Here is a 25,400-nt window from a genome sequence, read left to right as displayed (position 1 = left end):
TCTATGGAGAGCCTCGGTCGTCCAGGTCATGGTTGTCCCAATGGTGCTTTTTCAAAAGGCAATGGGACTTTCTGGTTTTTCTTTGAAGACGTTTCGCTTCTCATCCTCATGACTGCAGAAATGCAAGTGTGGTGCTGCTACTCGGCAGCAAATGGCATACAGGAATCTTGCCCTGCCTGAGCGAGCCTGAAGTCAGAACTGAAGAAGCTTCTTGGATGAGAAGCAAAATGTCTTCAAAGAAAAACAAAATCCAGTTGCCTTTTGAGAAAGCACCTTTGGGAAAAGCCTGGCTAGATCTGAGCAAGTCTATCATATTCAAATCCCTAATGTGTATATATTAAAGAATATAATATAGTGTGATCTCAAAAATCATGATAAAAAGTACCCAATTATAAACAAAACAGTTCCAAAAGTATATAACCATATTGCTCAAAGGCTATACAGATTTTTACTTATACATACATGCCTCTGTATACATACATGTATCTGTGTGTATATATTTTTGTTGTTCAAAAACAAAAATACTTCAAGCAACCACATCCAAAACTGTACATAAGTCTTTATCATGATCTATCATTTATATAAACTATATTCATGTTTTCTATATCAAATACCTTTCCTATCTGCCCAGTTCTTACCTCATTCAAAATATGTAGAGATTATTGCTTTTAATTTTCATATTGTGCTTTATGGAATACATAAAGCACAACATGAAAATTAAAAGCAATAATCTCTACATATTTTGATGCGTTAGCATCCAAGTACCACACTTCCAATGTGTAATGAGCTAGTTAATGAATGGAAATGCTTGAGCGAGCTTCCTCTACTCATTAAAACACATTTCCAATGTTTGTTTTATCCACTTGTCAAGTTGCCAATTCATACCAGATTCCAATCTCAAGAGAAAAAGGGACGAACTATATAGTTCCATTGTAATTGCGCCAAATATTTGAACATGGAGAATTTCTTCACACTTTTATCTAAAAAGGCTTTGCTTTTCCCTTTCATTTTTTTGATAGCCATTAGGGATAACAAAGGTCTCCAGTTTCTGCCATGACAACTGTTCCAGCATGAATGATTCAATCCACAAATCAAATACAGCTATCAGATGATCACTGTGATCGGAAAGTTACAAGAGCTCTTTTTCCAGAAAGCAAAAATGAGGGCCAGCCTACTAATCACTAAGCATTTAGACAAGTGAAAAAAAAAGTACATAATATGTCCTTTGGAATATCTGAGTTGATGCCCCAATTAAAGCTTTCTATTTGTGATACATATTTTTTATTTCATTTTTAAATTGTTTTGTGCAGTGTTCCATCCTAGATTGCTCCTAGAGGAATAGTAGAATCTTATTCTTAAGAACTAAATATCGTATTTTTCGGAGTATAAGACGCAGCTTAGTTTTTGGGGAGGAAAATAGAGGGAAAAAATCTGCCTACCAGGTATTCATCTGGCTAGCGTCCTTAGGTCTGGTCAGCTTCAGCACATTAGTTTGCTGGGTTTTTTATCCCCTGCTTGGGGATAAAAAACAGCTTCTAAGGCACAGCTGAGAGGAAGCAGCAATGAGAAAAGCAGGCAAAGCACAGGGAGATCGCTTCACTTGGCTAGCGCTTCGTTAGGGCTGAAAAAAAGCTTCATAAAAGCTACATTCGGAGTATACGACGCACCCAAATTTTCAGCCTCTTTTAGGAGGGAAAAAGGTGCGTATTATACTCCGAAAAATACGATAATACTATAATACATAATAAAGAGACGATTGCGGTATCAAAAATGGGATGATGCTCATATCATATGACCAAGCCACGCCGGCTCATGCCTTTCTAATTCAGTTCTCAGGACCTCACAGCCATACCTTTTTCAGCTTGTCATTCTCCTCCATATATTTCTTGGCAGCATCGCTTGCTCCTTCTGCCTGCTTCTTGAAGGCTTCATTAGAGGCCAGGGTGGTAGCATGCTGAGAAATTAGGGTAATCAGTCGCCTCAGGAGGCTGTAAAGATAAAGCAACTGTGGTTAAACCAGAGGCTCTCACCTTGACTTGACACAACAGAGAAGAAATGATATTAGATCCATTTTGAATATTTTCCCAAACGTGCAATTGTTATGTGAGTTATAGAACTACCTTCTGATTTCAAACTAAAAATGACAATCCTCAGGGTTGTCAAACTCAGGGCCCACAGGCCGGATTCAGCCTGCGGGGTGCTTAGATCTGGCCCCCAGGGCTGCTCTGGAAACAGTGAAAGACCGGCCTTGCAGTGCCTCTGCCAGTGAAAACGAAGTTCAGGAGGGCCACACATGGCCCTCCCGAGCTCCGTTTTCACTGGCAGAGGGTTGCAGGAGGCCATCGCAGCCGAAAACAGAGCTTGGGAGCCCCCCCCCAGGTCAAAAACAACCCTGATGCAGCCCTCAATGAAATCGAGTTTGACACCCCTGGCCTAGACTCTTGCCTGCTACTTGGAACTAAGTCAACAATTTCTTAAGAGTTTTGCTAGACATAAAAAGCCCTGGCTGGTGGGTAAGTGGCCTAACTGATGAGATAATGATTTCAAAACTCAGCTTAGTCAACCTGCTTAGAAAGCTGTTGCCTTGACTGCCAATTTCCAACACTGAAACATTTCTCAAGACAGGCGCTATATTGAAAGAACAGGAAATGAGGAGCAAGAGTTGCCTTGATCAACATGGTATAATTTTAGATCTGAATTCAGTGCTGTATCCTTGAAGTGTACATTATCCCCAGTCAGAATAAAATGCGCGCATTGCATATATAAATAAGACAAAAGAGCTTCCTGAGTGTATTTCTGGAGGGGAACTGAGGACAAAACGAAATAATACAGGAAGTGACAAGTACCACACTCCAGGAGTCACTAGAAAGGCTGCTGACAATTGGATTCCTGTTCACTAGAAGAGCAGGGAAGCAGGTAATTCCCACTAGGGACCATATTTCCCAAACTTATGTGATAAGCTTGCCTTGCACTGGATCTGGCTTCATGATATTCAGTTCTCATTACCCTTAGCCTACAGTGAGAACATCGATTTTCTATCCTTCCTATGTGGAAGGACCTATGTGGAAATATCAGGAATTGACCTGATGTATCCTCTTCGCATTGGGTAGACTGGGCCAAAGTGACACGGGTAGACCAGGCCAAAGCTATGCGGGCCGGCCCCTTACATTTTCCAGGTTGGCCCTGTGGGCCGGATCCAGTCCATAGGCCTTGAGTTTGACACCCCTGGACTAAGGTAACCAAAGTGAGTAACAAGCATCAAAGATAATAGGAAGTCTCAACCAAAGCACTACTTTAAGAAAGGACAGCATCAAACGGGTGCAAGAACAATTCTATTGGACCAATGCTACCAGTTATCCAGTAACACTTTGCTTACCTTGATACAGTTGCTGATCAGTGTCTCATCCAAGAAATCTGAAAAGCCCCCCAGTTTTGGCAACTCAATAGGCAATTTCTCTGACCTTCCCGGCAGTTAAGTTTACTGTCCTAGTTCTTCCCCTTTAATCAGGATTTGCTTCCAGCTGTAAAATACCTTTCATCCAAGGAATACACAATGGTATGCATGGTATTTGCCACTCTCCACATATTTTATCCTCATGAAACCCCTGAAAAGTAAATTATGTTGAGAGATAGTAACTGTGATAAGTTTTATGGCTGAGTAGGGATTTGAACTTCAGAAAGAACAAAGTCCTCTAGCTGAAAAACAAGAGGAAATGCAACAAAGAATAACCGAGTACCTAGAATAGCAGAAAAATAACAGAGTAAGGTTGCCTCCATTGAAGACTGTAAGACAGAAATAACTAGCACAAGCATTAAAAGATGCCAATACTGCAATATCAAAGATAAGCTCATTGCAAGAATCAAAGCAATTGATGTATGGCACAGCTGCCATTATAACTGAAGATCTTGTATGCAAAATTAACAAGCAAGAAAAAAGCCAAACAGTGTACCGCCCAAATGGAAGATCAAACTGGCAAATGAGATCAGCATGTTAAGATCAGATGTAAGCAAGCGAGAACAGATAAAAGATGACCAAAGATATCTGATCAAGAAACATTACTTAAAGATAAAGGAGATCAAGGAAGCACTGGAAATAACAAAGCAGCAAATAACAGCTATAGCCAAGAAAGTCGACAGATATGATGCTCAAATTATGCATTAGAGGCAGAATCTCCCATTTTAGTAGAATCAGGAATGTTTTTACCAATCCATCAAAAAGAGAGAGTGCAATGAACCTGACAAAAAAAGAAACAATGCAATTCTTGGCACAATTATGGGACAACCCAAAGAAATACAACAAGAAAGCAGTTTGGATAAGGGAGGTGGAAAAGGGGGGAAAAAGCAGCTGAAATGAAAGAACTTGTAATAAAAGCAGAAATAGTGAAGAAAAGGACAACAAAGATCAAGAATCTGTCAGCTCCAGGTGAAGACAAACTACATCATGGTTTTTGGTTGAAACATCTGACCAGTCTGCACCCACTCATTGCCAAGCAGTTTAACAACATATAGTAAGGGGGGTAAAACTGAAGATTGGTTAACGTCTGGCAAAACCTACCTGATAATGAAAGATCCAACAAAAGAGGCAGCACCTCACAACTACAAGCCGATTACCTGCTTTCCAACAACTTGCAAATTGTTAACTGGTGCAGTAGCTGATGTAGTTCAACAGCATCTACAGTTGAAAACAAACTCATTCCATCTGCACAGAAACTGCCCAAACAGCAAGGGGACAAAGAATCAGCTATTAAGGCTATCAAACTTCATGAACATTTGCCAGGCTATCCCGCCTCCTTTATATGGACAATCTGAAGCCATATGGAACTGCACCATCTGAAATTGAATCACTGCTCAACGCTATTCAAATACACAACCAAGATATTTCAAAGCAGTTTGGACTGGCCAAAAATGCCACACTTGCCATACACAGGGGGAAAATAGTGAAAACTGAAAGAATCAAGATGCCCTATGGAAATAATATCAAGAGTCGGGATAAAGAGCAATACAACTAACTGGACATCCTTCAGACTGACATCACCAAGCACACACTGAAGTTAAGGAGGTTAGCACTGAATACATCAGATGAGTGAAGAAAATCTCAGAAGTCTAAACCCAGTGAAGGAAATACCATCAAGGTAATTAACATCTGAGCAATTCCAGTCATGAGATACACAGCTGGAATAGTGGAAATGGACCTGAAGTAGAAACCCTGGATAGGAATATCAGAAAAATAATGACAATGAATCATGTCCTTCATCCATGCAGCAACATTGACAGACGGTACTTACCAAGGACAATAATGTTGAAAGTACATCAGACAGTTGAAGAACAACAAAAAACCACTGAAAGAATAGAATAGAATAGAATAGAATAGAATAGAATAGAATAGAATAGAATAGAATAGAATAGAATAGAATAGAATAGAATAGAATAGAATAGAATAGAATAGAATTTTTTATTGGTCGAGTGTGATTGGACACAGAAGGAATTTGTCTTGGTGCATACGCTCTCAGTGTACATAAAAGAAAAGATATGTTCATCAAGAATCATAAGGTACAACACTTAATGATAGTCATAGGGTACAACTAAGCAATCAAATCGTATTAGGAGACAGTCAATATAAATCGTAAGGATACAAGCAACAAAGTTACAGTCATACAGTCATAAGTGGAAGAAGATAGGAACGATAAGATGATTAATAGTAGTGCAGACTAATAGTAGTGAAGGACAGTGAAGAAGATGTACTGAACATTACTGACTACCAAAGTCATCAAACTGGCCTACAAAAAAGACCAAATGAAGAAAAAGAGACATGGAGTGGCAAAATATTACACAGCCAGTACATAAAAAATTAGTAGGCAAAGAATATAATAAAAATACTTAGCAATGGCTAAAAGTAGGAAAACTGAAAAAAAGAACCAGAGGGGCTATTTCTAGCTACACAAGACCAAGTCTTATGAACTAATGGATATACAGCCAGAATTGAGAAGACAGTTAACAAGCAGCAAATGCCACCTCTGCAAAGAACCTGAAGTAACAGTGGGCCACCTACTTAGCTGGTACAGGAAGATCACACAGATTAATTATAAACAAGGCCATGACAAAGTAGCAACAATGGTACGTTGGAATATGTGCAAGAAATACCACTTGCCTGCAAGCAAAAACTGGCAGAACTACAACACAGACCAAGAAATAGAAAATGAAGACACTAAAGTGTCCTGGGACTTTAGAATTCAAACAGACAAGCATCGGCCACGCAACACCTCAAACTTAACAACTGTTGATAAGAAAGAAAAAAAGCTTTGACAGCGCACACTGCAATACTGGAAACAGCAGACTAGAAGAGAAAAAACTGGAGAAAATCCAAAAATATAAAGACCTGTAAATTGAAGTAGTACAATGTTGGCAAAGGAAACCAAAGATAGTACCAATAGGGATAGGTGTCTTGGGTGAAATTCCTGGGGTAATTCAACCTCAACACCATCAGCATGGACAAAATCACCATCACTCTGGTTCCTGTGCTTGTTTGTTTTTTTATTGTTCTAAATGTTGCTTTATCTTCGGATTGTAAGCCACCCAGAGTTTGGCATTAAGATGGGTGACTATACAAATGTTTTGAAGGAATGAATGAAAATAGATGCCAGATGTAGGCCCAACCAGCCAAGACAGACTGTGATAAGCGAGCAGCCCAACACGCACAATCTGGTTTTAGAACAGCTTCTCTCCAAGAAAGGGGGGGGGCAAGGAGAGGCTTTTTGATGGTCCTGTGGACTCATGAAAAGGCTAAGAGTAAAAAACAGGCAGAATGAATCCTGTTGCTCCTCAATAATTATTCTGAAGAGATCTGACACTTTTCTTTGCAACAAAAAGAGATTGGCACAGAGCAGAGAAGATGTGTCCAGTGTAACAGCTGGTGTCAAGAGGGAAAAGTTTGCATCTTTGGCCAGAAACACAGCAAAGAAATGAGCTTCATAGCTAGCACTTCCCTTTTCTTCCATCCCAAGTGCATAATCTGGAAGATCCTCTTTGAATGCAACTGCTGCATTCAACACTGCATTCAGGCTGATTTACATGCTACAGGCATTGTTAGCAACCTTCTTAACGGGTCTCTTCAAGCCAAAAGCAGCTGCTAATTAAACCCAAGAGTTGGGCAGGCAGCTTCCCAAGTGGACATAGGGATTTTAAAGACGCAATTTCCTGATTCACTTGGGTTATGAACGGCAGCTATTATGGTAGCAAGGCCGCAAGAGCACGAATGGCAAACGTTGTTGCTTTTCTGAAACAAGGCTGGTGGTGAAAAAAACTCTTTAGGATTTGACATCTCATTTACCCAATGCTTCTTGACAAAGGCAATTACTATAAATTGAACAGACTCAAGGCTAGGAAGGTGCTATCTGTATTCCAAGTCACCTATATATGCAATGTTAGGGTTACTACCAAGAGAAAACATTCAACATCCTGGCTGATTCAGCTCAGAAATCTGGTTTCCTGACTAAAGAAATCTTTGAAGAGCAGGAGAGAGAGAAAGGGGGGAGGGGGGAGAGATGGGAGGGAGGGAGGGAGAGAGAGAGAGAGAGAGATGGGAGGGAGGGAGAGGGAGGGAGAGAGAGAGAGAGAGATGTGGTGTTCTAGTCTGCCACCTTGTGGCTTAATGGCCAAACTTCCACAGTTATTTCATGCAAAGAACTGCAATTATCAGAACAGCAAGAGGGAACATGGGGGGGGGGGGTTGATTGCAGATGTCTTTCAGGTAAGGTTACATGAGGAGTTACCATCTGCTCTCTTCCCCTACCGGACAATGTGGCATGCAACAGTCGTGTTTTTGTCATTCTGCACAACATAAGTGTTTGAATGGCATGATGGGGACCACACTTCATCTAGGATTAAATTTAAGTAAGGTAATTCCATTCACTTTTAATTTTTAATAATTTTAAGTTTCTAACGTTTCCTAATGTATCATACCAAAAAAGATTCCAATAGTAGCTTCCTAAGGCTTTTGTGCCTATACCCAAGGTTTTCAGACTACATGAAAATACAGAACTCCAGAAAAAATAACTACAGGCAGTCCTCAACTTATGACCTCAATATAGACTGAATCTTCTGTCACTAAGCAAGGCAGTCAAATGAGCACCCATTTTATGATTTTTTTTTTGCTATACAGGTAGTCCTCAACTTACAACAGTTCATTTAGTGACCATTCGAAGTTACAACGGCACTGAAAAAAGTGACATGACTGTTTTCCACCTTTACCAACCTTTACAGCATCGCCATGGTAACGTGATCAAAATTCAGATGCTTGGCAACTCACTCATATTTATGACGGTTTCAATATCCCAGGGTCATGCAATCCCCTTTTGCGACCTCCTGACAAGCAAAGTCAATGAGGAATCCAGATTCACTTAACAATCAGTTTATTAACAAATGCAATAATTCATTTAACAACTGTGGCAAGAAAAGTTGTAGAATGGAGCAAAACTCACTTAACAAATTTCTCACTTAGCAACATAAATTTTGGGCTCGATTGTGGTTGTAAGTTGAGAACTACCTGTAGTTGTTTGACAAATCACCACGGTCACTAAACGAATCATGCAGTCATTAAGAGAAACCGTCTTCCCCCATTAACTTTGACAGAAGTTGTCTGGGAAGGTCACACCCACATGATTCTGAGAAACTCCAATTGTAAATACATATCAGATGCCAACTGCCTACATGACCATGGAGATGCTGCAAGAGTCTTTAAGTGCAGGGTGGCAAGTACATTTTAAACGCCCCTGTAATTTCAAGAGAGTTACTAAAGAAATAATAAATCAAGGGCTACCTATATGAATCCATTTGCCTCCAGTTTATTTTTCATGCAATCTAAATATGCACCAATACCGGAAATTCATCTGAACTAAAAAAAGTACAATTCTAGGACAATGCATTATTGTAATACTTCCAAAAAAAAAAAAAAAGAACGATAAAGGGAGATAGCATAATATTAAAATTAAAAGTTATAGGAAAGTCTTCCCATAATTCTAAAACTCTGTAGAGATTCTCAGTCATCCAGGTCATGGTTGTCCCAAAGGTGCTTTTTCAGGAGGCTACTGGACTTTCTTCCTTTTTTTTTTTTTTTTTTTTTGAAGACGTTTCACTTCTCATCTGAGAAGCTTCTTCAGCTCCAATGTCCTGTCAGAGCTGAAGAAGCTTCTTGGATGAGAAGTGAAACGTCTTCAAAAAAAAAAAAAAGTCTTCCCATGACTGGCAGCAAGTTTCCATACTACCAGAATGGCTCTGGTGACAGAATGTACTATTTGAAGCAGGCTTTGTTTACTCTATTTTGTTTTATCTGGAAGAGTTCCAAGCCTGACCACTAAGCAGATGGTCATAAACTGAGGACTACCTGTACAATAAATTTAAAGGCAAAGACACTTAAGTATATATAATCTGATTTACTCTGTAATAATTCTCATTTATATCCCTTTTTTTAAATAAATAACTCAAGGCAGTGAATATACACAATACCCCTTCCTACTCTTAATTTTCCCCACAATAACCACCCTGTGAGATGAGGTGAGCTGGATTGAGTGTGACTGGTCCAAGGCCACCCAATCAGCCACAGAATATACAATACATATTTATTTTTTTAAAAAAACACCTATCGCATAATGTCCCATGAAACTGCAAATTTAACTCAGCAGAATGAAGTAGGCCAATAGCCTTCCAAGGTGACTCTGACATCAGCCTTACATAAGGGCAAGCAATCTTTTTGCTATCATGGACATTATTGCATTCTTTTAGTATTGTTTTTCAAACCCAAGGTAACATTCCATATGGGGGGGGGGGGAGAAACAGTTTTAGAAAAGATAGCACACTTCCATCCATTTGTTCCCTGAATCTTGTATATTTTAAATGCTTGGAAACATGCCTAGAATGAATCAGTTCTGAGTATGAACCAAACCGGAGGTGGTTTTGGCAGAAATTATTTGGGAAAGTAAGAATAGGAATAGGAAAACCCTAAGACAGCAGCTGAAGGGAAGAAGGGAGTGAAGATAGTGGGAAGAGCAGGTGAATCAGGGGGCAGTTGCGGGGGGGGGGGGGGGGGGGATGCTTGGCAGCTGGGAGCCTGTTCCAGACACTGGAGATTAATGCAATAAAGAACAGGTGCAAAGGCCATATATCAGAGGTGTCAAACTCTGCAATGACACATTGTCATCATGTGACGTATAACAACTTTTTTCCCCTTTGCTAAACTGGGATTGGGCCTGGCCAGCACAATGCATTCAGCCCGCAAGTTTGACACCCTTGCCATATATGGACAGCAGCCGAGAGAATAGAAAGGCTGGGAACACTGCGGGGGGGAGGGGGGGCTGTTGCTAGTGGGATACACATGCTAATGGGAAGAAGAGAATACAGACACTGCAAAGATGGGGAGCATGAGTCAGGACAATGGGCCATGCTAAGAGAACAATGCAGTGCAATGCAGTTAAGGTGGAACATGAGGAGGATATACTGTCCTGGAAACTAACTGAGCGAAGGAGAGAAAGGGGGGGGGGGTTGATGTTCATTAGCCTTGACCTACTTGCCCTTAAAATTCCTCTAGGACCTTCTAGATTTTGTTTCATCCAAAACATGGAACCGCCCCATTTTGAGTTTTGTTTCTGCCGCATGATGACCAATCCCAAATGGTTCAGCAAAACTGCCAAAGTGCAATGGTTTGCTTGTCGTTTGAAAGAAAACATGTTTCCCATTTGTGCATACTCCAAAGACCATATGCCTTTCCCACGAACCTCTTTCTACCCTCTGGAAGAACAAGGATTCCAAATAAAGTTTCTTTGGCAGCCTTCACGAATGGCCAAGTCATCTGAGATTGATAGGATTTATAGCATCTGCAGGACTCACCCTACTAACAAAAAGACGATTTTAGGAATGATACCAATAGCAATAGCTGTCGAGTGTCAAATAATCCTCGACACCACACTCACGGCTCCAGAGGGGCTGAGAATAGCACTTAGACCTATATACCACTTTACAGTGCTTTTACAGCCCTAAGTGGTTTACAGAATCGGCATATTGCCCCCAACAATTTGGGTCCTCATTTTACCCACCTCGGAAGGATGGAAGGCTGAGTCCACCTTGAGCCTGGTGAGATTTGAATTGCCAAATTGCAGGCAGCCGGCAGTTAGCAGAAGTAGACTGCAGTACTGCACTCTAATCACTGTGCCACCTAGATAACTAGATGTATTGCAATGTTAATGGCAGCATGTTTTATAGACACGTATTTCCCATTCTCCTCCAATTCCTTCCTGCTAAAAGCATTGCTACAGCCAAATAATCCAGTTTCTTCAATCTTGTCTAATTTAATGTGTTGGACATTAGCAACCACTACCTAGTATGCTGGCTAGATAATGATGGCCCCAAATATCTGAAAACTGCAAGGATGTGAAATGAATTAATTTCAACAGTGCTCCCTTTTGGTACTCACAAGGCCATCAATAAAGAAAATCCAGCAATGTACAGATTTCTCTGGGCCCGAAAGAGCTTCATATGAAAATGCTCCACAGCCCCAGGATTGTTCTGCAGGTTCACTTTCTCTGTCACATCATCATATTTCCGGATCTCACGAATGGCATCTGCAAGTCATTGAGAAACAATCAAAGCTCTGAATACATAAAATTCATTTACAAATTCCAGCCAGTTTGCAGAAACATAGCCCAATATCCCTCGTGGCTTTATATGTGTGATTATTATTAAGAACATCTCAGACAAATACTCAATATAAATACCACAAAATAGGATACCCAACAGAGCCAGTTCACCAGCAGAGCAGATTTACCTCAAACATGTTCCTAAATTATTAGTGGGGATCCCACAAACACCATCCAATAGAACTGAGCTGCAGAGGTCTGCTGATGCTAAACTACTATCATTTACTCCAAAATATTTGCTCCTAGGCCCAAGAAATTAATCTCAGTAGCGAGGCAAACTAGTTGTACTTATTGCCACATTTTATTATTCTTTGACTGTAAATCAGAGTTAAGAACAAAATTATAGTATTTCTAATTGCTGTGAGTTTTCTGAATTGAGACAGCCTTCACAGGCTGCAGTAATCACAGCCTTCCTGCAGAGATTACCTCACACCACTCTGCAACCGGGCACCATTCTCGTAATCCTTAAAGGGGAGCCTCCTTAAAGGATTGCAAGAAAAACATCTGCTTTCAGAATGTTGCATAGCAGCCTCTGGAGAAGGCCAAACCTCACACTGGCTGGGTGCATCTGTCAAAAGATGCAGAAAAACAGAACTGTTGCATACTCTAGGCCCTGGAGCCATCCAAGGCCTCCCACACATGACTGAGTAAGAAGTAGGCTAAAGGGTCCAGGGTCGTATCAGCTTCACAAACGCCAGTAAGTTCTGGAACTGGCTAGCACATAGCAGTTTCCACATGCCAGTGGCTCTGACTCTTCCTTGCCCTCCAAGGAAACTCGCCACTCTATTTAACAACTGCAATTGCATGCTCCAGGATTGCAGTTGTTGAATGGAATACCGTGTTTCCCTGAAAATAAGACCCTATCTTATATTTTTTTGAACCCTGAAATAAGCGCTTGGCCTTATTGCCATGCGCTCAAAAGCCCGATTGGGGTTTTTTGGGGAAAACAGGGTAGTCATATGACATCTCACTTAATGACTTCACTCAGTGACTGAGTTTCCAGGTGTAAATGTGGTCTTAAGTCAAGTATTACCTGTACTGCAGCAAGTTATTATCCTTGTGAATTTTTGAAGGAAGTTTAAAGTCTATTATCAATCTTTGTTGTGTTTCGGCATCATCTTAGGGTTCTGTTTAGTACAGAGCAACACACTGGCCATTGCGCTTTGTTCTTTCACTTTCAACAAGAGATTCCTTAAAGTTTTCCTCATTTCTAATGTTCTGAGCAGCAGAATATCTGAGGCGGTGATTGTTTCCCCCAGCAATCTTATTTCTATTTCTTCTAGATTTTATCATGTTGATTTTGCATGTAATTAAATCAACTGACAGTAATCAAGCTTGGAACACTCCTTTTCCAATTCTGAACTGTTTAACTGATCTGTATTTCATTCTAATTGATGTTTCCTAGTCATGAAATAAATTCTTCAATAGGCAAATGGGATGACTTAATACCGGTAGTCCTCGACTTACAACAATTCATTTCATGACCGTTTATAAAGTTACAACGGCACTGAAAAAAGTGATTTATGATCATTTTTCACACTTACGACTTTGTAGCATCCCCATGATCACATGATCAAAATTCAGATGCTTGACAATTAATTCATACTTATGACTGTTGCTATGATCACATACCCAAGGTCATGTGATCATGATTTGCAACCTTTTGATAAGCAAAATTAAAGGGGAAGCCAGATTCACTTAACAACTTTATTATTATTAACTTATCAACTGCAGTGATTCACTTAACAAGAGGCAAGAGGTCGTAAAATGGGGCAAAACTCACTTAACAAATGTCTCACTTAACAACAAAAATTTTGGGCTCAATTGTCATAAGTCAAGGACTACCTGTATTATCTGAGGAACCATCTCACCCCAATGGGACTAGCCCACCCCACTCAAGACAGCAGAAGAGGCCTGCTATGGATCCCGTCTGCTAAGGAATTCCAGTGGGCAGGACCAAAGAAAAAGCCTTTTCCGCTGTGGTCCTGTGCCTGTGGAACACTCTACCACTGGAGGTCAGGACTGGTCCCATCCTTTTGGCCTTTCAGAAGGGTAATAAAACTTGGGTTTGCAATCAAGCAGGCAGGGAGTTGTGGACTTCAACCCCCAGAATTCCTCAGCCAGCAAAACAAAGCTGGCTGAGGAATTCTGGGAGTTGAAGTCTACAAGTCTTAAAGTTGCCAAGGTTGGAGACCCCTGTTCTATCAGGTAAGTTTTTTTCTTCTTTGGGGGCTTTAAAAAAATAGTTAATTGGGATTTTTTTTAGTTGTTCTTTTTTAGACCTAGCCATTTAAAGTTTAGGAAGTTTTAAATTTAGCTTTCATATAAAAATAAACATAAAATAAAATAAAATAATATTTGTGCAGCTTTCTGAGATTTAGTGTGTTTCTGTAGTGTTTCACTCTAACTACACAAACACACAAAATCTCACAAAGCTGTATGTGGAATTTTGTGTGTGTAAAGTGTAAAAGTTGGGTTTTGGGGCTTTTTGTGGCTGTGTGAGGTTCCTGCTTGTTGCAGGGGCCATTTTGGGTCTAGCACAGCTGCTTTTACATTGTGGGTGAGCCAATTGATGTTTTTTAATTTTTATTTGGTGTGCATTGGAAGAGGGGTAGTCTTATACGGCGAGTATAGCCCAAACTCTATATTTTAACAGGAAAAGTCAGGGGTCATCTTATACGCCCAGTCGTCTTATACGCCAGAAAATACGGTATCCATAATCAAAGCCACAAGCAAACATAAATAAATATATTTGGTTTTTCATTCTCCAGTGGATATCAGCCATGTGATGTCTGGTGCTTTGCCATTTCTGAATTCACCTTGTACATCTTGGTACTTGCTGCATGTACTATTGAAGTACAAACTGCAAAATCTTCAGCATTATTTCAGTTGTGAGAGAACTGCAATTGTTCAAGAGTTTGAGCTACTTCCTGCACAAATTATTTTATAAGATTTAAATTATATTTGTATTATTTTGCTGGCATTTAATCGAGAGCAACTTTTTAATTTCACTTCCCAGACTGCCTCGTTCTAATTCAGTGATCTTAATACGCATCATTGATTTGGGCCATTTTTCTACATTTTTTCATGTATCTACACTGTCTTTCTCTAGTCTAATAGATCTTTGGCCTTTTCTTGTCTTTTCTCAGCCCATCTTTGCATAAACAGTCCTTTGATTTATGTAACATGCTTAAATAATTCTTTTGTCCTTCCCATTCAGTTGTTATCCTCAATTCATTGGTGTTGTTTATTTAGATGTAATTTTTGGTCTTTTTCTCTGCAACTCAGCAGTTGGGCAAATTCTCCTCAGTTATCTATTGCCCTTTGTTTTCTTTCTACAGCTGTTCCCAACTTATCATCACAATCTACGTGTCTTATTTTGATTTTCGCATGTGGCGTATTTTCATTTCATTGTTAACAGCATCACACATTTCAATCTTCTGTAGGAGAGGTCTTTAACTGCCACATCATCTGCATCTGTGATTGGAGCACAGAGGCCGCTGTTATTGGCTGGTTTGCCTTGGGTTCATTTGAGATCATCTTCTAACATAGGGGGTACCTGAGCACCGGCTGTGATCCTCTTTTGCTAAACATTGGTAGCTATTCCATTTCTTTTGTGCTTTTCTCATCCACAGCAGAAGATGCAAAGCTTTACTGGTGTGAAGGCAGGCGTTTCAGTCCGTTTTGCTGATTCCCAAAACTAGTGTTCAGTTTCACATTTCTGCTCTGCAAACATCAAATTGGCCTTGGTTCATGGATCTGACATTCCATATACCAATGATACATGGGACTTTGGAGCATCAAACTTTCCTTTTGCTTCTGGATAGATCAGTAGCTTAACATTTTTTCAATCCAGCATCAATATTAGTCATGCTTGCCCTCTGTTCTTCCTCAGTAGCTGGTTGGACACCTTCTATCCAGTGGTGGGCTGCTGCTGGTTGTAACAACCAGTTCGCCCATAATTGAAAATGTGAGTGTGCGCAGCATCAAAAAACTGGCGATTATATAGGATGTGATAGTGCCAGGGGCTAGTCATTGGTCGGAACTACCGGTTCACTCAAACCGGCAGCAGCCCACCACTGCTTCTATCCTGGGGGCTTATCTTCCAGTTTGTGTTGACTTATGATCATCCATTTGGCTCTCTTGGCAGAAATCTGGGGCTAGATACTTCCTTCCCCATTCCTTTTTTTTTTTAGTTTTCCATAAATATATGCTAGCTGCCAACTGCCTGAATTTTGATCACGTGACCTTGGGGATGCTGCAATGATGACAAGTGTGGACCACTGGCATTAAGTCACTTTTTTCATTGCCAGTGAACGGTCACTAAATGAATGGTCGTAAGTCAAGGATTACCTGTATGCACATAGGCACACCTTTATGAATAAGTGATATTAATAATACTGTCAGCAGCAAGGACCAGTTGCAACTTCAAGGACCAGTTGCACAGACTTCTACTTACCAAGAAACAACAAAACAAGGATGATTATAAGTACGACAAAGAAAGTGTTTCCGTAAATCACAAGGAGCTGCACCAAACGGGACTTGAAGATTTTCTGCCACCTGTAGAAAAATATCCAACATTAAATTGGGGGGGGGGAATGCACCCATCGGACTGCATTGCATGTTACACATGGCTTAGCAAACGTTTTAGATATTGGCTGCTGCCTCCCAAATAACTTTTAAAAATGACTGAAACCTCATGATTATGACAATTATACTGCCAAGGAAAAAAGAGCAAAGGAGCAAAGGCATAACATGAAACATCATGTGACCCATGCCTGATATATGTCAATTCATCACTTCTGACTCTGGTTGTTAAGCAGGACGTCACATGCTTACCATTTGCAACGTTCTGCCAGCTTCTCCATTGATTTCGCTTTTTGGAAGATGGGCGTGAAGGACCCAAAGGGCCATCGTGCGACCACAGAATACTATGGCCACCATGAATGCATGCCAACTGCCAAGCACCCAAATTGTGATGTGACCATGGGGACGTTGTGACAGCCATAGCTTCAAGGACCAGTTATCTCCCTTTTTAGTGCAGTTATGACTTTGACCATCACTGAACAAATGGTTGGTAAGTGAGGACTACTTGCACTATGCATTCTTTTAAACTTGTAAGCCACTCATAGTCTTTTCTGAGTAAATAGTCCTTAACTTACGACCCGTCATTTAGTGACTGTTCAGAGTCACAACAGATCCCAAAAAAAGTATCTACAACCCAGATTTGAAGTTCCAACCATCTCCCCATGGTCATGAGACCGTATTTTGGGTGCTTGGCAATCAGCATGGATTTACGGCTATTTGCAGCACCCTGTGGTCACATGACCACAATCTATAGTTTTGCTGGACACTGGTGTGTATTTCTGGTTTCCACCCAAAAAAACTCCCAGCAACAAGGGTTTGCTTAATACTTGCTGCAAAAAAGATGATAAAATCAGGCACAATTATGTGATGATCTACTTAATGACCATCATAGTTTACAACCATAATTGTGGGATAATTATGGTCTTTCTTAGAAGACTGCCTGTAGCCTCAAAACCTAAGTAGCTAATTAATACAAACTTGAGCAACTCTTTACGTTTAACACACAAGCATGTACAGGCCAATTATCCCAGCCTCCTTCTGATTCTTGGCATTGGTTAAAAATATATTTTCCTGCCTGCTTTCAGCTATTAATTACTCTTACCCATCATCCCAAGATCCTTTTTCGGCATCATCCCTCTGCAATCCTCTGGAAACCAAGCTGAGTCTTGACCTACATTTTTGCATTTCTCGGCAGCCTAACCCATCATGGTTTCAGGGACCCATCCCACACTCACCCTCCTAGCTCCTCACCTTGTTGCTGAGATAAAGGGAATGCAGAGGAGAAACACAAGAAGGACTTCTGCATAGAGAAAAGTGGCCACAGCTGCCCACTGGAGACTCATCATGGAAGTATAGGAAGGAAACGGCTCCAAGAAGAGCTGAGATTCACCGCTAAACAGAACTTTGAGCTGAAAGGAAGGGAGGGGGAAAGGCTATTAGAATACAAAATGTACAATGTGCATATACCACGTTGCTCAGTTTCTGTCTGGGTGTTTTATCCTTGGAGAGGACAAGCTTCTGCCTTAGTGTATTCTTGGGTTTGAAGTATGCACATATGTTATGTTGGTTGAAACTCCTCATGAGGTATATGCAGTACAATGCAGTGAGCCATGTGCAGATCTGTACATTGGGGAAACAAAACAACCACTTCATAAACGCATGGCACAGCATAGGAGAACAAACACATCAGGACTAGATTCAGCAGTCCATCTGCATTTAAAAGACACAGGCCGCTCTTTTGAAGACAACAAAGTTCATACTTTGGACAGAGGGGATCGCTGGTTTGAAAAAGGGATTAAAGAGGTCTTCTATGTCAAAATTGAACACCCACCATCTTTCTCAACAGAGGGGGAGGGATACAACATCATCTATCTCCAATCTACAACACAGTCCTTTCAACGGTTCCAAGGCGGCTCCACACCAATTTGCTCCACTCAGGTGACCCTGATGATACAGAAAAACCTCCAGGTGACCTTAACGACCCACTAAAAGAATGCAAATGACGAGCTGTCTGCAAGGAGTATAAATCCTTCCATTCCCCACCATCCAGTCAGAGTTGAAGAAGCTTCTTGGATGAGAAGTGAAATGTCTTCAAAGAAAAAGCAGAAAGTCTAGTTGCCTCTTTGGGACAGTCTGATGACTGCTCAGATAGTGCTCTCAGATCAAAGGTAGAAGATGCAAATGCTGTTCCCAGTAATGGCCACTCCCCCCCATCTCCTCTTTTCAGTAACAAAGTTCTCCAGGTTATCTCTGTGAAGATCAATCTGTCAGATCAAGTTCTCTCTATAAACCACATGTGACAACGCCTGCCTAACTCTCACCAGGTGGATTCAAATAAGCGTTGCAGAGTGTTACACAGCTTCAGTGCTCCCACACCCCAGATACATTCGTTGCTGCTACTGATGAAATTAAGAAGTTAAAAAACTCCCAGATGCTGAACTACAACCCCCAGCAACCCCTGTAAGCGCTACCAATGAAAAGGAATCCTGGGAGATATAGTTCAGCGCTATAAGAGAACTGGTTTGCAGTTCCTAAATTATAGTAATTTCTCTGCCTTTTTCCTACAGGTTTAAAATAACTATCAAGAATTAAAAGAATACCAATCTAAGAGATAAAAGAGGTAGCAGAATGCATGCAAAACAAGTTATAAAATCAAAAAATAAACCCCCAGGAAAAAGAAATCTTGTGCCATAATGAAAATAACCTGAGGAAGATAAATAATTTCTTTTGATCCAAGAGAAAATTGTACACATAGCCTCCTTAAGGTATAACGGCACTTGGCAACCAGTCTGCATTTATTTATTTATTTATTTATTTATTATTTATTAGTCCAATTTATATGCCGCCCTTCTCCATAGACTCAGGGTGGCTTACAATGCATTATAGCAATAGCCTGCATACTTTTATGTATATACCTGCTTATTAGGGCTTTCGCCCCCCCCTCCCCCCAAGCGGTGTTGTTCTATACAAAGCTGGCTTATTGCCCCCACAATCTGGGTCCTCAATTTACCTACCTCGAAAGGATGGAAGGCTGAATCAACCTTGAGCCTGGTGAGATTTGAACTCGCACTAATTGCAGGCAGATGGCAGCTAAGTGCTAGCACTTAACATCACTTAGTCCGCTGCACCAACGAGGCATTTGAGGTCGTTTGAATTATTCCACGGTTACATGATCACCATTTATGTTGTTTTTGCCAAAAACTTCAGGGTTGCAACAAAAATACCCCATGGCAAATAATGGTTTCCACAAAAAAGGTTATAAAATCAGATCTGGTAACAAGATGACCCGCTTTACAACTCTTACTATTTGCAACTAAAAGGGGCAGGCTCCACTACAGTCATAAGTTGAGGACTACTTGAATAGGATAAGAGTGAGATTTGTGCTTTAAAATTGCTGCTATCCTTCAAGAATTAGGAAAGCAAAAACAGTGCTACTTCTCAGATGGCAAGAATAATTTTTCCACAGTCAGAATACAAGCTTGAATCCAAAGCGGTTACCCCATATTTTGTGGCTTGATGTAAGCATAAGTCATCATTTGCTTACACTAAATGAATGAAATGGCAGTTTATTTGTATTTCACTAAAAGTAAAGTGTTAACCAGTCACTTTTTTTAAAATAAAGGAAGGCATCCAGAAAGCAGGAAAATGAGGGGGGGGGAAGGGCAGCGAGCAAGAAGAGAGAATGTAGTTGCCAGGTCTAAAGGTGCTTTTTCAAAAGTTCAGTTGCCTTTTGAAAAACCACCTTTGGGACAACCATGACCTGCATGTCTGAGAATCTCCATAAACATATAGTTGCCAGACTATACAGGTCAGAAAGAGGTAAAAAGACGACAGTTCGTGTAAAAACAGGAAAAAAGTCACAAATAGCCCTTATAATTAAGCCCTCATAGAGGATTTTTCATTCGTTCACATAATGGCCAGTATAGTAAACATAATCAGTTTCAAAGCAAGCATTCATCAAAAGGCTAGCCACTACCTTTTCTACCTCCCCTCCTACAGGGACTCCCATCTACCCTAATAGTTTCCTTTTTATCTGTTAAGAGCGGGAGAATTCAAAGAAGAATTGAACTCATTCAACTTTGTCATTTTTGAAGAAAACCTAGGAGGCCCACATAAAGCCCCAAAGCATTCTGGGGATGGTAGTGAGAATGATACTAGAGGCTTTATACACTCCTCTATAGTATTTTAGCTTCCCATTAAATTATCTTTTAAATATAAACAAAGATTGGAAATTGGATAGGTACCAAGGAAGCTATCTGCAGATTTTTTGTACACTTGTATACTACAACAGAGTCTCAGAATGACCATCTTTTCTATTTGTGCTGGTGTGTTAGATTCTATCTTCCATGAGTTGAGCACCTTAGGAAGGTGAATAACCCATAATCACAAATATTGAAACACAAAATATACTAAAGAAAAAGAAAGTAGGAGAAGGAAGACCTCACTGAGAGAACTACTTTGTAAAAAATTCAATGCAGTGTCATATATTTGTCCCACAAAACTTATATGCACAAATTCGCTTTCTATTTGTGGATTTAGTAGAAATGTTAATCATGCATCTAAGGACCCTTTCTTACTGACCTCATCAAGAGAAAGCTATCCACACAAAAGTAGCAACTTTGCAAAAAGAATATATGATTATTTGCTATCTTTGTACAGGCTAATGATATTCCTTTTATTCATTTCATAGCTTGGTTTGAAATGAAAATTTATATGGCTGCTGAATTAATTACCAAGTCATCTTATTTGGACTTCTGAGTTTGAAACACAAATGCAAGTAGTCCTTGCCTTACAACCAGTCATTTAACAACCCTTCAAAATTATAAGTCTGGAATAGGTGCTTTATAGCCCATAAAGCATGTATGGCTGTTATATTATGCCCCCCACCCCCAAACACATTACTGTATTTCAACGGCTTGGCAACCAGCTTGACTTTACAACCGGTTGCAGCATCCCATAGCCTTGTGACCATGATTTGCAGTGTTTTTTGCTGGTTTCTGGTAAAAAACACACATTTGGAGTAATGGGTTTGCACTTATGACCATGTATTTGCTTAATTACGGCAGTGCTTTGCCTAACAATCATTGTAAAAATGTTGTAAAATTTTGTCCAGTCATGTAGGTGCCTTACAACCAGAATGACTTAGGACCCGAAATCTGGTCCAACTGCAGTCGTATGTCAAGGGTTACACCTGTGTGTCTGCATTTGTGGGCATGTATTTAAGCTAGGTTGTAGAAATCAGCTGAATGGCAGCTCTCCTACATTTACTATAGAGCAGGGGTATCAAACTCAAGGGTGCTTAGATCTGGCCCGCGGGACCACACTGGAAATAGTGAAGGACCGGTCTGCAGTGCCTCTGCCAGCAAAAATGGAGCTCAGGGGGATGGCCAAGGAGGCCAAAAATGGAGCCCGGGAGGACGCATGTGGTCCCTCCAAGCTCCATTTTTCCTGGCAGAGGGGTGGAGGAGGCTGTCACGGCCAAAAATGGAGCTTGGGGGCCCATTTTCACTGGCAGAGGGTGCAGGCCATAGACGCCCCTGACATGAGTGATATCACACTGGCCACGCCCTCCACCCCCGGGGTCAAACACAACCCTGATGCAACCCTCAATGAAATCGAGTTTGACACCCCTGCTATAGAGCATGAATGCAACAAGCTCACCCGCATCCATTTTTTGATCCTCATGCCATCCCAAGTAAACAAGAGTTTGCGTTTTTTGGAGTTTGGGGATAGGCCTTAGGGCAAAATGGATAATGAGGCTTAAGATTTCATCCATTAGGTCCCCCAAAAGTCCTCTTTGGACTGCAGCTCTTAAAAGAGCATGTCCATAACACTAAAAAAAAAACAAAAAAACCTTTCAAGTACTAAATTATGCAGTCTCCAAGAAAGATCTGCAAATTGAGCAAGCAAAAAGGGAGATTAAAAGAGCACATGACTGCCAGGGACAGCTGAAGCATTGCAACACTTGCACAATTCCACTGAAACATTTGGTGCATCAACTGAGAGGGGAAAAGAAAGAGGAAGAAATTTAAATCAGCATGTATTCCAGGCTGGGAGGCATGCTGTTCTTTCTCTACTTTAAAGAAAACACAAGACCTATTTTTCTTTAAAAAGCTATTTCAGAGACAATTTGACAAAATAAATTCCACCTTTCACCCCCCCCACTCCCCCCCAGAGACTGGAAGCCAACTCTTGTTAAAAGTTATGTGCTAGCCCAAACTTCCCATATAAAGTGAGGAAAGCTGAATGCAAACCTCAGGAATTGGCATATGAAATACCTTCTTAATTAGATGGCATATGAAATACCTACTTAATTCGATTCCCTAGGATTTTAATATTATGCCAGCGAGGAGTTCGCTTTCTCAAGAGCCCCATGACTGACAGCCAGGAGAACAAGTCAGACTACTACCACCTTTTTGGAATTCTCTTTGGAGACGGGGGAGATTGTAAGGCTTACAGGACAGGCCTATGCCTGTTAACACACTCCTTCGCAAATACGCACCCGCTCCGGCTCCATAGGGCCTCCTCAACGCATCTCACACCTACCCACCCACCCACCCTCTCGTTCGCGCAGCCTCCACCAGATTAATGGCCCCTTGCAATATTCGTCCAGCCTACCCCTCCCCCGTTCCTAAAATTTGCACTCAGGAAGGAGGGGGGGGGAAGGTAGGCTGCTTCCAGGATGAAAAAAGGAGGTGGAGAAAGCAGATTGCAGGTAAAGCAGAATTGCATTCAGGGGTGTTACGGGAAGACGCCGCAGAAACGTGGGGATTTAAAATTAGGGGTGCTTCGACTACTCCTTGCAGGAGAGGCGTCCCGTCTTCCCCCATTCTTTCGAAAGACGGGGAAGAAGAAAGCCATTTAAAAGCGGGAGCGCCTTCTTTTTAACATAATTTGGCTTTCTTTCCCGAATAACCAGCCTCGCTGTCCCTATTCCTTTCCTTTCCCGCCCCCCTCTCCCCAGTTCTGCGGGAGGGACCCCGATACGTACCAACCAAGCCCCACAAACAGCTCGCGCTCGACCGCAGGCAGAAATAGAGAACGCTCGAAACCACGCCCCCCGCTTTCGTTGGGCGTGGTCTGGGTGCGCTCTCCGCCCAATCGCGAAGCAGGTTTTCTAAATAGAGACGAGGGGTGGGGGAGGGTAAAGGCCGAAGTTGCTCCGTCAGGGTCGCAGGCGTGGCTGCGTGTCGCAGTTTTCGACGTGTCTGTTTTTTAAAAAATCGGGGGGGAGGGAAAAGGAGGGACGCTTCATAGGAAGTACGGGAGAGGCGAAGGAAGTAGCTGGGCTATGAAATGCGTCGGACTACAGTTCCCATGATCTCTAGCGAGGATGGCTCACGGTCCCGCCCTCACGGGGTTTAAAGCAGAGGTCTCCAACCTTGGCAACTTTACGGCTTGTGGACTTCAATTCCCAGAGTTCCTCAGCCAGTGGAGGTTCCTGAGCTTTGCTGGCTGAGGAATTCTGGGAGTTGAAGTCCACAAGTCGTAAAGTGGGCAAGGTTGGAGAGCCCTGGTTTAAAGGAATTGCTAGCGTGCGGAAGCTCTAATGGCTTGGTCGCTTTGCTTTTGTTTTTCTTCAAAAGGGCTGAGCCAATTCCCTATTTTCCTTTTTCCAGACAAAAGTATCCTTTTCGCTCACTCACTATTATTATTTTTTTTATTGTTTAGGATCCTCCTTCCTTGCCTTTTATTCATTGCTCCCGTTTCCTTTCTTTGATACATTAAAGTGCTTTTGGAGGAACGACTTGTAGAATTGCCAGTTCAAGAGCGGCGTTCGGCTACAGCTTAATAGAACAACGATGCACCCTCGAGTGTTTCCGTTCTCGTGCACATCCCGATTGGAGTTACGCAGATATAAAATGCCTGGTTCTGCTTTATGGCTTTTGCAGCACAAAGTGTGGAGCAAAAGCCATACGTCTCGTTTTAGTTGACGTTCTGAACTTCTGCATTTTTTCTCTTAACCGCTAGAAAACCACCAGATTTGACACGAACTGTTTTTTTTCTGTTGTGCTCTTGACACATAGGTCAGTATCCAAGCTGGAACAGGAAGTAAATTAGGAAGAATTTATGATACTGCAGTATGTTGTCTTTTCCCCATCTCTGGTTCCTGCCCCCCTGCTCAGAACCAAAATCCTGTTTGGCTCTTTTAAAGGGACTAACTGGATAATTTTCGAAAATAAGAATGGGAAAAATAATAAAATGGCACATTTTGGCAGTGGTTTGCTCTCCAAGCTTGTTTCAATTTAGGTTCTGAATGTTTAATTACCAGAAGCAGGATTTTCTTGTCCTATTCTCCTTAGCTTATAAAAAAAACCCGAGCTACAAATATTTTGTTATTTCAAAATGGCACATTATTCATATATAGGCCAATAATACCTTGCATGTCTATTTCCATAATTTGGATGGGTGGGGTGGGATTATTTAATTATGCTTGAGGTCTAGTATGATGGTTACAAGTATCTCCTGTGTTAAACAGATGATATTCTTTTAAAGACCAAAAGGATTTTCTTTTCTGAGAAGCAATTACAGCCCCCCACCCCCACCCTGTCAAATTGGCACTGGAAGTTAAATTGAGCGGCTCTAATTTATTAATGTATTTAGTAGTAGAATGCTGACAAAGAGGCCAGGTTGCTAGAGGTTGTTCAATGAAAGCGACTTCAGGTTCCTGTTTGCAGCAGATGGCAGCACTCAACATAAATTCAAAAGGAACAGAAACAGATTCACAACATTTTCTTCAATGGGAGGTTGGGATGAGCTGTAGAAGCCAAGTCACATGTTGAAGACCCTAATATCGGTAGGAACTATATAAGTATCTTTGGGAAGAGATGAGCACTTCTGTGTCTAGTATATAACACATGGACAATAGTGCCTCATACTCTGCCCTCTTCCATTGGCATCATAGCAACCAATTTTAGATATACAGTGGGAAAGCCCACATAGTGTTCAAGATTAGAACCGGGGAGACCTAGTTGTAGCCCACCCTCAGCCACTGGATGTTTTGGGGACTGATATTCTCTCTTAGCATGTCCTACCTTGCAGGGTTATCCCTGTAGGGAAAAGTACAAAAAATAACTATACACCTCAGTTCTTGCAAGAAAACTGGGTTATAAATCTAAAAGTAAAAAC

At 41.2% G+C, this 25,400-nt stretch overlaps 1 protein-coding gene across 1 annotated transcript in view; it reads right to left on the bottom strand.

Annotated features, from left to right (window-relative positions):
- BCAP31 (B cell receptor associated protein 31) overlaps positions 1 to 23,340 on the bottom strand; it is a 52,541-nt gene extending 29,201 nt beyond the window's left edge. Inside the window, exons 1-5 of the mRNA XM_070938151.1 lie at positions 23,263 to 23,340; positions 17,523 to 17,680; positions 16,144 to 16,244; positions 11,462 to 11,609; positions 1,853 to 1,988 (exon numbers count right to left, since the gene is read on the bottom strand). Coding sequence (XP_070794252.1) covers positions 1,853 to 1,988; positions 11,462 to 11,609; positions 16,144 to 16,244; positions 17,523 to 17,617 — 480 coding nt within the window. The 5' untranslated portion in view covers positions 17,618 to 17,680; positions 23,263 to 23,340. The remainder of the gene's footprint in view (positions 1 to 1,852; positions 1,989 to 11,461; positions 11,610 to 16,143; positions 16,245 to 17,522; positions 17,681 to 23,262) is intronic.
- Positions 23,341 to 25,400: the final 2,060 nt, after the last annotated feature.

Source organism: Pituophis catenifer, unplaced genomic scaffold, assembly GCF_029215685.1.
Source record: "Pituophis catenifer annectens isolate HBS135680 unplaced genomic scaffold, rPitCat1.0.hap2 SCAF_2, whole genome shotgun sequence".
NCBI lineage: Eukaryota > Metazoa > Chordata > Lepidosauria > Squamata > Colubridae > Pituophis > Pituophis catenifer.
Note: the sequence above shows the minus strand (reverse complement) of the source record. Positions and strands in the feature narration are given on the sequence as shown.